Here is a 12,575-nt window from a genome sequence, read left to right as displayed (position 1 = left end):
CAGCGGCCATGGCTCACGGGCCCAGCCGCTCCGCGGCATGTGGGATCTTCCCGGACCGGGGCACGAACCCGTTTCCCCTGCATCGGCAGGTGGACTCTCAACCACTGCGCCACCAGGGAAGCCAGATCCACCCATTTTAAGCTTAGGATGCATTATAATCTTTTAGTGTCACAAAAAACCTGAACAGCTGATTAACTCAACAAATACAACTATCAAAGGAAAGTACTGAAAAAAGTCGGTGCCCAATGACATTTAAGTAACAAATTCTTACTTGTAATCCTTGTGGACCAGGGGTTCCTGTGTCTCCTTTGTCACCACCTGGCCCCTATGTACAAAAAAATATTGAGATGCTTCATTAAAAGATATCCTTTCTAATTTAGTTCACACAGTTTTCATTTCATCAGGACAGTTGCTTAATTAAAAAATTAATGGTGTAAAGGAGGGCAGAGTCTGGCTTGTGCAAGTGATGCAAGGGAGACATGTACAACATAAACTTTACTCAATATTAGTATTTAGCTAGCTAACTAACTAAACAAGCTTTGTAATTGCTTTGGTGAACTGTAATGATATAGTGTCAGAGATTTTATAATTCCCAAAGTCTTCCCTTGGCCCCAGTCCCATCCACTTCCATTTCCAATTTATGTGAGTAAACTTACGGTAGGTCCTGGGGGACCCTGAGGCCCAGTCTCACCATTCTTTCCAGCAGGACCCTGAAAAAAAAAGCAGTTATGGAAGCAGAGATAAAGATAATAGAAGTCATAGAGTTGGAGAGAAATGCTTCTACTAGAAGACTGGAAATGAGTGGATGAAAGCTACATACCTGAGGGCCAGGACCTCCAGGACTACCACGTTCTCCATTCTTTCCAGGAGCACCCTAAAGAAGTAGCCAGTATTTACTTATTCTCAAAAGGAAATTATTCATTATAGTGTTCTCTCATGTTTTTGATCTGTCCCTTACACACACATGCATACATCCACAACTGAAAACTACTTTTGAGAACTAGGTTTCCATAAATGTTCCACTCTTTGCCCAGAACTCCAGAAAAAATACTTTAGCTCCCTTCTCACATGGTAGTTTGATTTTCATATACTCTTCTGTGCTTTGAAGTGGAGATCAATTTTTAGCCATTTGCACTCCCATATAGAAAGTACAAGACCTTTTGTCAAATATTTATTGAAGAAATGAAGGAAGGAACTCACATCATTTCCTTTAGGACCAGGGAAACCCATGACACCAGGCTGACCTCGGGAACCAGGTGAGCCTGGAGGACCTGGTCGACCACTTTCTCCTTGACTTCCCTAATGAGAAAAAATTATATTAATAGAGGTTTCATAAAAATCTGATCAAAATATACATGTACATACCAAGGCTATACAATATACATCAAGCCTAGTCCAAACTGTGCATTTCATTATTCTCTGGACTTGTAAAATGAGATGTTAAAAATGTACTTACGGGAGGCCCTGGTTTCCCATCGCTGCCTGGTCCTCCAGGACTACCGGGCATACCCTAAATTGAAGAATTCAGTCAGTCAGCTGATTTTAAAATGATAATTAAAAAAAAAACTAACAGCACCTATCTGTAAAATTTTGAGCTTTCCACTGACATATGTAGCTTCATATTTGCACACGTTTTTCTGTCTGTAAATATCTTCGTCAAGCATTCTATTTTGTGTTCTTCAATCTATACTAGCTTAAGTTTTCTTCAGAGAATTTTGTTTTGTTTTGTTTTGAGCCTACAAAATGTATAGTCTGATTTAAGTTATTTTTGAACGTTCTTCATTTGCTTTTCCTCTTAGTAAACGACAGTGTCAATCAAATAAGTGTTCCTCTTTACCCTCAATCCTGGACCTCCAGGGAGGCCGTCTCGGCCAGGTTCTCCAGCAACTCCTCTGGGCCCTGCAGGGCCTGGACCACCACGTTCCCCGGGGGGACCCTACGTGATGAAATAAATCAACATGTATGTAAAAGAGCCTTCATTGACCTAAACGTTGACAGTACTAAGGTTGCAACTAGAGAACTTCTTTTGGTCCCTTAAAGAGAGTTGGGGTGTTGCTGGCATGCTCAGCGTAAATCACCGTTACCTATTAGCTTGGGTTGTCATACCAGAAATATTTTAAGGCAACTTCGATGAACATCACATGCTGAAGAAAGCAATATTTAGTGGGCTTAGCAGTATAGTTTGGTGCATATAAAATCAAATATCTTTGATGTTAGGAAATCAGATTTGCACTGCACTTCAGAGTTTCCAAAGAACTTTCAGGCATTTTAGTCTAACTTATTCTTGCAATGATACTGAGATAAATAGTTTCCAATTGACAGATAAATTAAAGAATTCTCATAGAGGTTAAATAACGTTAGTTACAAAGCTAAGAGAATGGCTGAGCAGGGAATGAAATCATTGTTTTACATTGGGAATTATTATTTTTTTAACTCCAATATATTTCATTCAGATAGTTAGGTGTTAATTAATGGGAAACTGTATAGAAGAATATACCTATGTGTAGCACCAGCATTTCTGAACATTGAAAACTAAAGTTATCTACCTTTTCTCCTGGAAGGCCATTTGCTCCAGTAGGTCCTCGGAATCCAGGCGTACCCTGAAATAGTGGAAGGCAAATATTTAAGTCCAAAGTGTCAAAACTTTTTCATAATTCTCATATTGTGAAATGCTTCAAAACAATATTTGGGATTGAGTACTACTCAGATTAAGAACAAACATGGTTGCCTTACAGTGAAGGTGAAGTTCTATGATTGTTTTCCTTTCCAATGCCCATGGGAAACGTACCCTTTCTCCTGCAGCTCCGGGAAGTCCGTTCGCACCAGGTTCTCCAGGAGAACCGTCTTTGCCATCCTCACCCTTAAGTCCTGGAATACCTGGAGAACCAGCTTCCCCCTGTGAAAGGAGGTCAATAAAGAAATAATGACTGAATTTCATTGCTAATTTTTTACCTGTTTATTTCCTGATTATGGTATACATTTCTAAGAAATAATCAAATCTGTTAGGGCGATACTTACGCGTTCCCCACGTGGTCCTGGCTCTCCTTTGGCCCCATTCTTACCGGGTTCACCCTAAATGGGACATAATCTTGGTTTAAAAATGTGGAAAATAGACTAACAAAATAATCACCAGTCACACCTGATTCAATTATAAAACCAGAGTGAAATCAATATAAATTCAATGGAACAAGAACAAAGAGCCTGCTATTTCTTTTTTTACTGTGAGAAATAAACCACACCTTTCAGACAGTAAAGGAAAAATAGACAACTTACTGCAGCACCTCGCTGCCCGGGAACACCATTGGTACCAGAGGGTCCTGGAGGACCGCGGGCTCCTATCAGTCCAGGAGCCCCAGGAATGCCAGCAGGACCCTAGAAACAATCCAAGAACATTAACATTAGGCAAACTTGAACTTTCTTTTCTAAATAACTAACTAAATAACTAAGTAACTAACTTAAATGTATTGTCCTGAAAAATGCAGAGGAAGCCAATAATATGTGTGTGGCTGAATGCAGGTGAGTGGTGGGGGCATCTTACCATTTCACCTTTACCACCAGGACTACCATTATTCCCAGGAGGGCCCTAGAGGGGGAAAAGAGCATATTAATAAGAATGAAAATAGTGCATATATTTTTGAAGTTGCTTATATAACTAAAATAAATTTATTGATGGGTGTTGTGCTTTATAGAGATTAGGTGATTCTTCCAACTACAGCACAGCACATAAAATGTTGCAGAAAATGATCATTATCTGAATAAATTAAAGATAATATGCACTTGGTCTAAATTATTAAATAAGTACATAGAGAAGAGGTTTTTGGGCTTGTTTATTTTCCGAATTTTTCTGATTGGTGATTAGTTTGGGGCACAGTCTTCAAAGTATCAGATAACTATCCATCCTCTACTTATTCTTTGTCATATAACCATAAAATTCATAAATTCTAGAAAAGTACAGACCACAAAACTAATTTCGGTACTAGTCAAATCAATATTTATCATAGTAGAGTTATTGCAGAGCACTAAGCAACATTTCTTTGCAAAAAAAGTAATTTTAATTGATAGCAACATTAGAACATATGCTTTCATGAAATAAAGTGTAGCAATGCGCTCCCTTAATCAGCCATATTTGGTACTTACAGGAGGACCTGGAGCACCAGCATGTCCCTGAGGTCCAGGTTCTCCTCTTTGTCCAGGGGCGCCACTTGAACCAGGAGATCCCGCAGGTCCAACTTCACCCTAAGGGATAAAACCCTAAGTAGTCAGTCTCCCTTGCCACTTCTAATCTCTTGGCCAGTTTGCTAGTCAGTCCTGTTTAAACCCATCTCCCAAAGGCTGAAGTAGTATGATAATTAAAGCAAAGTTTCATTAATCATATAGGCAGAGAAAAATGGTAACTATGTGTGTGACTGTGTTATCTCTGCTTGCAGAAAGAGACTGGGAAAAAAGAAAAGACATCAGAAGAGATCAGAATAGCAAAAGGCCAGGGATAAAACCCCTTTTGGAATCAAGAATAGGGCTTTAAAGATCTATATAGCTCAAAGAAATCCACTTGACTCTTAAAAAAATCACTTTCAAGAAGCAGCCCAATGATTTTCTGTTGTCTCAAAGATATATTTTACATTCTTCTACAGAAATACATGTTTACCTTAGCACCAGGGGAACCAGGGAATCCTGAAGTTCCAGGGGGACCAGGTGGACCCTAAAAAAATAAATAGCATTTCAAGAGCTCTTAATCAAGTAAAAGAAAACTAACACTACTGGTAAATAACAAGTGGGTACATACACAATACAGAGGAAAATTAGATAAAAACAGTATTTATCATCAGAGATGAACATTACGTGGAGAAATAGTGTGGTAAAATAAAAAGAAAATTTGGATCCCCCATGCCCGACAACTTATGCCATGAATTCTGGTGACTTTGTGCAGGTCCCTTAGCCTTGAGCTCTCATTTATAAAATAGAGATAGCATTATTATCTATTTTTCAGGACTCTTTTAATTGTCATATCCAATATTGGCCCTTAACTAACATTGTAAGCACCATACAGATGTTAGTAACTGGCCAAGTATAATAAGGAGTATCAGAATTTTGTTTATGGGCTTACCATTTCTAGATTAATTGTTTCTAGATTTTGTTTATGGGATCAGTGTCAGTTTGAATCAGACATTTATGAACAACGTTGAGTTTTATGTCTACAATCCATGTTATTCCACTAATCCAAAATTCCATAATCTCTCATTCCACTAAGCCCATCAGGGTTAGATGAAAAGTTACTTACTGGTTGTCCATCACTTCCTCGAGCTCCATCATTACCTCGAGCTCCCTAAAAAGAGAAGTTGGTCTCAAATATCTTCTTTCTGAAAGGCTGGTCACAAGTAATATTTTAACTAAAAGTCTGACTCAATTGAGTTGACTTTTCCTCAAGTATATTAAAATCTGCTTAATAATTATATACCTTTAGAGGGAAATTGTTGAAATTCTGAAAGGTACAGCAATGATCTGATGTAGAAAGATTGGATTCTGTGTTTTACAGAACTGAAGGCAAATTAATGCATAAATATGCCAAGTTAACACGTTAAAAAATCCTCAACAGATAATAACTATAAAACACTTATTTGTTTGCATATAGCTATGGCTAAAATCTTTATGGAAGTGACTTTAACTGCAATTTTATAGAAAACTTCTTGCAGATTGTCACAGCCTGGAAACTGACTGAGACACTTCTCAGTGACTCGGGTTGTAATTGTGTAATGTCAGTAAGAATACTCACTGCAGCTCCAGGAAGTCCTGGTCGTCCTCTCTCACCAGCAGGCCCCCTTGGACCCTACAGAATAAAATTAAAAGTGTGGTCTTATTTTAAACTAGATATGTGTGAGAATGGTTGGAGAGTGAGCGAGGCAAGTTTTGCATTAGGTGGAAGTTAATAGTAAAACTGAAAATTGTATGATAAGAAATATAATTACCATCGCTCCAGGAGATCCATTTTCACCTGGAAGGCCATTTTCACCCTAGAAACATGTAAAATGTGTCACCATTTTGTATAACAGGAGGAGAAATTTATAACTTTTTCAACACAGCATATTATATAAAACATATGGAACCAAGAAAAAGATTACCTTTTAACAATACCAAATTTTTGTTAGCAATCTTATATGCTATAAATCTCAATTTTTGCATTTTAAAAACTTGAGGACTAAACAGAAGTAATCAACATGTTACTCAGGGGCGCTCAATTATTTCTAATCTAGACAGTTCAAGTTATCAGCTTTCATGGAAATTTTAAGAGAACATCTCAATTAGTCGCTGTTATTTAGCTCTTAAAATGCAAAACTCAGGTATGTTTTAGAAAAAGGCAAACCCTAAAATATAAATCTTAAATATAGCTATAATATTTAAATAAATTTATTTATGAAAATATGATTTTGTTGTGATTTACCTTTAATCCAGGAGCACCTTGTTCGCCTCTTTCTCCATTTCGTCCATCAAAGCCCTTTGAAATACATAAAAGTGGTAAAAATATTAAGATCTGTTAACAATTCAGAACAGTTAAAAACTTTACATTAAATTTTTTATAGCTAGCTTTACCACATAGCACTATCTTCAACATTGACATGAATAATTTAAAACTCTTTTAAGTGCATTGAAGACCTTGGACATTGATTTTACAGTAAAAAACATGAACTAATTAGAAAGTACAATTTAGTCCAATTAGGAATTTGCTTTAAATGTAGCATTAAGGCAAGTATCAGTTTCATATATTTTTATGTCTATGAAGTTGATCAATTTTTGGCTCAGCTGGTTTACTCTATCTAATGTTTTGCATAGAATAAGTCATTTGATTCGGTCTCTAAATCATATTGACTAAGTCAAGAATAGTTCTGAATAGTATATTTTCATCTTTTCTGACAGTGGCAGTAAGAAACTTACTGTTTTGCAAGTATTTTCCATACACTTAAAATCAGCTTTATTACTTTATGTAAAATAACTGGTTGATTTGGTCAACAGATAAAGTTGATAGACTTAGAAAATAAAAAACAACTAGTCAGAATCAATCATTTTTGGCACACACTCAATTGTCCAATAAAATTGCTTAGGTAAGTAAACATAGCCAAATGCAACAGCTTAGAGTCAATTTAGAAACTGTACTTACTCTATGTCCTTTCATACCAGGGAATCCAGGCATGCCAGCTGGACCTTTGACACCCTAAAAATAAGGAATAAAAAAGATATTAATGAACTTTCATATAGACTCACAATCCAGTAGTAAAAATGCCTTCCCTTTTTAAGTTTAATTTAATTATATAATAATTTTCAATCTAAGATCATTGTGATTACTCCAACTAATTCATTGCATGCTGAAGACTTACTGGAGGGCCAGGAAGTCCTCGGTCTCCAGGTCGTCCGGGTCTTCCTGATTCCCCCTAGGTGGAGAAATAAAGAATATACGGGAGCTTGTGTAAGAGAAAACTCATTGTAACCAATTAGTGAACTGATTATTTTGCATTTTTCTCACCAAGGACTCATGAAAATGGTTGGACTAAACATATAGTTGTGAGAACAGCTTTCCTAGTAAAAGGAATGGGGAGAGCTTCTCCCACCTTGATATATACTTATAAAAAACGCAGGCATCACTCCAAACAAGTATTATGATCACCTCTCAATCCAGTGGGAAGAATTTGCCATTGGAAATTCAATGGGAAAGAAAGACTGGCATAATATTAATTGTGTTTTTAAGTTTTCAAGTTCATAAAGAACTAATACAAATTTCTTTATTACAAGAGACAGAGAGAAGAAGCGTCTTCTCTAGTTAAGTGATGTAGTCACTGGATGACTCCTCTTGACAGAGTCAAGAAGCACATTTGGGGGTTTTGTTGGTTTGGAATTCAAAAACTGGTATATGTAGCCATACAAATACTGTGTAGATATTCAGAGATTGATATGAGCTAAAAAGTTATTAAGATATCAACAATTTTTTGAGTAAGGATTTTCTCTTTGAGATTCTAGAACATGGGATATACTATTTAGAATATTCCAACCTGAATTTTGCTGTATCCCCATTTAATTTTTAAAAACTTACATCCTTTCCGGCAGGACCTAATGGACCTATAGCACCAGGAGGTCCTGGAGGACCCTGAAAAAAAGGAAATAAAAAACAAATATATCTGTAGATTTTTCTGTTACAATCAATTTATTATTCTAATTATGTGTATTTCTAGAAAAAAACTCCTTTTAAAAAATACTATCAATGTTTCTCATCATGAAAATGACACACCGAGTTAATAGTATACCTATATTAAATCCTGTTGTTACTGTTTATTAAACTTATTTTTTATGAAAATTAAAAGTACCATGTATCAGTATTTTATATCACCTGTGTGTATTTATAAACCCAAGTGCACTTCTACATTTTTTGAGATATTGAAATTTTAAATGTATAGGTATTTTCAAATATTTTGAAATATTAAACTAACTTCACCTTATTTACACAGCATGTTTTCTTGGTGGACTTTGTTAGACTATGCTTATTTCTACTAAATTAATTTTTAAATTATATTTCAGAAGAGTAGACATGCAGGTGAACTGAGTGGCTACAGGATAATTAATTTCTATTTAAGAGAAAGAGGATTTGTATTCGCACTAGGAAGTGGACTGTGGTGGTGGCTAATTAGCAAGGAAATTCCTAGATTAAAATAGTAAGTGTCTCTAAGATATCTAAACCATTGAGTCCAAAAGATCTTTGAAACCAGTTCAACGATCATAAAAGGACAATTTATTATTTTAAATAAATTTGATCTATATTTTGTAGAATTCGACGGTTATGTTTTAGAAAATGAAGGTGGTTTCTATCTAGAACTGTTAATTTATTAAATATAGATATAATTGTTACTTACTGCAGGACCAGCTTGCCCAGGTTCACCAGGGGGACCTTGGTATCCTGGAGAACCCTAGTGGATAGAATAATACGTAAATATTTTTAAACTAACTTAATCTTCATATTATTCATTTACATCTTGAAGACAGTATGAAATCAGAATTTGTGAATGTAGTCAGCGAATTTTATTCTAGTTTATAAATATTGAAACCACAATTTTTCAGATCAAAATAGAGTTAATTTATTCCATTCTACACACTTAATTCCACTGAAACTGAATTGTTTCATACTTGAAGCCATATGACATGCAAATTAAATATGTGTTTTAATTTTACCAAGGTTTTAATTGCTAATAGTTAAAAGGAACTAAATGTGAAATTCCAACATCTTTGAAGGAATGATAGTTTCTTGGTTGCTACTTCTCTACTTAATTGGGATTATGCTTGCTGGAATGGCAAAATTACAGCAAGATCTGTATTAACTTGATCCATATAATATGCATGAAGAAGAAATCACCATTAATGGCTATACTTACAGGGGAACCAGGATGACCAGATGCACCCGGGGGACCAGGTGGGCCGGGCGGACCCTGGAACAAAAATTTGAAGGATAAGTACAAAATAAATGCATCCGAAATACACTTTATCCAGGCACCAGAGATGTCTCTGTTTGGAATGATACTGACATCTTTAAAAATGAGAACAGCATACCTCATTATGTGATAACTATTCATAGATTAATTAATTTTATTAATTTTAAATGAAAATCTCATCACAAAAACTTCACTCTAAATGAAATTCTCTCAGAGTCAATAAAAATTATTGGTGTTATAAAATGTTGACCTGAATTCCCCAAAAAGTGCATTCAAAATCTGGAAAAATCTATACAAAATGCTTTGAGAATCTCTGCAACATTAAGGTGATACTCGAACTAGTGAAGAAGCATATTTTTGCCTGGCAGCGCAACTCAATGTGGAAAAATATTGATCTGCACACTATAAACCCCAGTTTCTAAAAATAATGATGTAAATCAACCCAAAAGTTCTTAACTATATCACTGAGTTGTGTTGATATGAAGATTTAGATGCATATGTAAGATTCATCGTACGTGGGATAACAATAAATTGTAAATGATTTATCATTGTTCAGAAATACAGGTTAAACTAGAAAATCTTCAGTTTTGTAGCACACTATTTATAAATACTGATAATAAATTTATAAAACTAGAGTTTCTTCTTAAATTTTATCTTGTAACTTTTTTTCTGGAATCTTAATAAGTAGTGGATTTTTTAGTTTTTTTGGTTTTATTTTTAGTAAAAACAGTATATTTGATTGAAAAATAGGATTCATAATGTGAATGTAGCTGAGTAACAGCAGATGTTTACATTTACATAGTTAATACATTTGTCCTTCTGGTTTTAAAATATACACAACAAAGTCACAGGCTCTAAAACTTTAAAGAGGAGTAAAATTCTCTTCTTACAATTTACTTTTTACCAGTTAAGGGTCTTTCTTTAACTGATCATTTAGATCTAATAGCTGAAATTTTGTCCTCTCTAGTTTTAGAAGTCACAACTATGGGGTCCAATGATCTGGGCAGCAATCTTGCATAATCTCTGGGAATCCAGCTTCATGTCTCATTTATACATACATACCTGTTTCTGGCAGTAAAATGATACCCTTCCATAGTACTGCTCCTCCTAATGGCTATTCTTCAACAAGGGTCATCTACGTGGGACACCATGCGTCAAGCACACGTGCCTAGGTTTCAATGCTTTTTTGCTATTTTCTTCTATCAAAACTTCAAGTCATTTACATTGAAGGGAACACTTTGCATACAATGTGAATTGATATCATTTACATTAGATGAACTTAAATACTCGATAAATTCTGGAAATATTTGTATTTGATTTCAGGATTTGAGGTGAGATGAATTGTGATATTGGATTGTCATCAAGTGGATTGTCATCTAGAAAGCAGCATTTGAATAGTGAGCAGACATTGAAAGAAGGTTTTGAACAACTCAGGTGAGAAAAAGGAAAAGTGGAAGTGAAAAATAACAAAATTGGGTTAAAATTAGGAAATATATGAGTGTGAGACCTAAGTATGAAGGCAGGTGTGCCCCTGGAATAGGTGGTTTTGTAAAGAAGGAAGGAGTGGAAAAACAGGCATGAAATAAGAGGCAGTGAAGACAAAAAATGAGTTAGGAAAGAAGGATCATGATAAACCTACCATTTTCTTTCCCGGCCTTAACAAAGAATAAGCTGTTTTGTACAATTCTGTCATAACACTGTATTACTAGAAGAACAACCATTCGAGATTTAACAGAGTGGAAGGCTAAATTATTCTCTTAAAGCTGACAAACACTTGTACATACAGCTGGCCCGGGATAGCCTGTGATTCCTCCTCCTGCTACTCCAGACTTGACATCATATGCCTCATACTGGGGAGAATAGTTCTGTAGCAAAGAGACCAGGTAGATAAATAAGATCATGTTGGTATATAGATCATAGTTCTTTTCAGAAGCATTTAGAAGAAATGCATGCAACATCTGTTTACTGATAGAAAGTTTTCTGCATGCCAGAGAGTGTGGTATGTATTATTTAATTATCTTGCTAATTCTTTCTGTAACTTTAGATACTAGATGTCTTACAGAAATACTTGCCTATGCAATGCACAAATCTTTCAACGGACTGTATGCAATTTGTTTCTAAATAATTTGTTTCTATACGCTCTTACTAAAAATATTTCTAAGTGATATCTACAGCCTTAGAAACATAAGATTATAGACGAAGGCTGAAAGAGCCTTGAGATCATATAATCTGACTTTCTTACTTTGAGCAGAAAAAATGAAGATGTCAAAGTACTTTCTCAAAAGTTAATGATACAAGTAAAATTTATATCTCAAGTTTTTGGTTAATGTACCTAACAGATTCGCCAAAAAGTAAACATCCCCATAGAAAACAAGCACGAGATTTAATAGAAAGGTTCATGTGTTTATTGGATTGTTTGGGAGATCATTTTATTTTGAATTCTAGGCCTAGCAATGGATTCTGTTCGGTACCAAGATAAGAATAAGTTAGACTATATCCTTTGCTTCCTGTCAAATTGATTTTTGAAAATCTTTTTTTTCAACCCACAGTGATTTGTATATGTGTTTTCTAATTTCTCCTAATTTCATGCAGTAGAAATGTTGTCTTATTTATTTGTTTAGTTATCTGCTTTACATGCAGAGTTAGTGGGTTGCCATGCTTTTCAAGAGGAGCAGGATATGCTCTGAAGGCTTGGCAAGAGTAGTTGCATAGGCTTGAATAATCCTCTGGACTTGAAGTCGTTAAGGAGTGTTCATAGCTCTTCAGCTGCTTTTGTCCAGACTTTCAGAGGCTTTACCATCAGGATTATAAGGGGAATAGTTATAGCAATTCCTAAATTCTATAGGTTAATTCTTTGGGGAATTGATGTTTCATTTTTCAAACCTAATGCATATATTATATGCCTGCTTAGAAGCTGGGAAATTTTGCAAAGATATAGTAGCAATAGCATTAGAATTACGAGGAAAAGTGAATATTTATAAAGCACTTAAAGAGTGTCTAGCCTATATAAGCACTAGATGGGAATCTGTTAAATACATAAAATAAGAGAATAGATATAAGAACCCACAGAAGTGAGATATCATATAGACTAAAGAAAAGAAAATGAACCAG

At 35.2% G+C, this 12,575-nt stretch overlaps 1 protein-coding gene across 1 annotated transcript in view; it reads right to left on the bottom strand.

Annotated features, from left to right (window-relative positions):
• The window catches only part of COL3A1 (collagen type III alpha 1 chain), a 40,786-nt gene that overhangs the window by 16,802 nt on the left and 11,409 nt on the right, over positions 1-12,575 (bottom strand). Inside the window, exons 5-27 of the mRNA XM_007108048.2 lie at positions 11,249-11,329; positions 9,408-9,461; positions 8,892-8,945; positions 8,078-8,131; positions 7,368-7,421; positions 7,151-7,204; positions 6,437-6,490; positions 5,964-6,008; positions 5,771-5,824; positions 5,279-5,323; positions 4,646-4,699; positions 4,138-4,236; positions 3,539-3,583; positions 3,274-3,372; positions 3,019-3,072; positions 2,789-2,896; positions 2,547-2,600; positions 1,838-1,936; positions 1,457-1,510; positions 1,201-1,299; positions 821-874; positions 657-710; positions 272-325 (exon numbers count right to left, since the gene is read on the bottom strand). Of these exons, the coding sequence (XP_007108110.1) occupies positions 272-325; positions 657-710; positions 821-874; positions 1,201-1,299; positions 1,457-1,510; positions 1,838-1,936; positions 2,547-2,600; positions 2,789-2,896; positions 3,019-3,072; positions 3,274-3,372; positions 3,539-3,583; positions 4,138-4,236; positions 4,646-4,699; positions 5,279-5,323; positions 5,771-5,824; positions 5,964-6,008; positions 6,437-6,490; positions 7,151-7,204; positions 7,368-7,421; positions 8,078-8,131; positions 8,892-8,945; positions 9,408-9,461; positions 11,249-11,329 (1,476 nt within the window). The remainder of the gene's footprint in view (positions 1-271; positions 326-656; positions 711-820; positions 875-1,200; positions 1,300-1,456; positions 1,511-1,837; positions 1,937-2,546; positions 2,601-2,788; positions 2,897-3,018; positions 3,073-3,273; positions 3,373-3,538; positions 3,584-4,137; positions 4,237-4,645; positions 4,700-5,278; positions 5,324-5,770; positions 5,825-5,963; positions 6,009-6,436; positions 6,491-7,150; positions 7,205-7,367; positions 7,422-8,077; positions 8,132-8,891; positions 8,946-9,407; positions 9,462-11,248; positions 11,330-12,575) is intronic.

Source organism: Physeter macrocephalus, chromosome 2 (genome assembly GCF_002837175.3).
Source record: "Physeter macrocephalus isolate SW-GA chromosome 2, ASM283717v5, whole genome shotgun sequence".
Classification (NCBI taxonomy): Eukaryota; Metazoa; Chordata; class Mammalia; order Artiodactyla; family Physeteridae; genus Physeter; species Physeter macrocephalus.
This window is presented reverse-complemented; position numbering and strand designations above follow the sequence as displayed.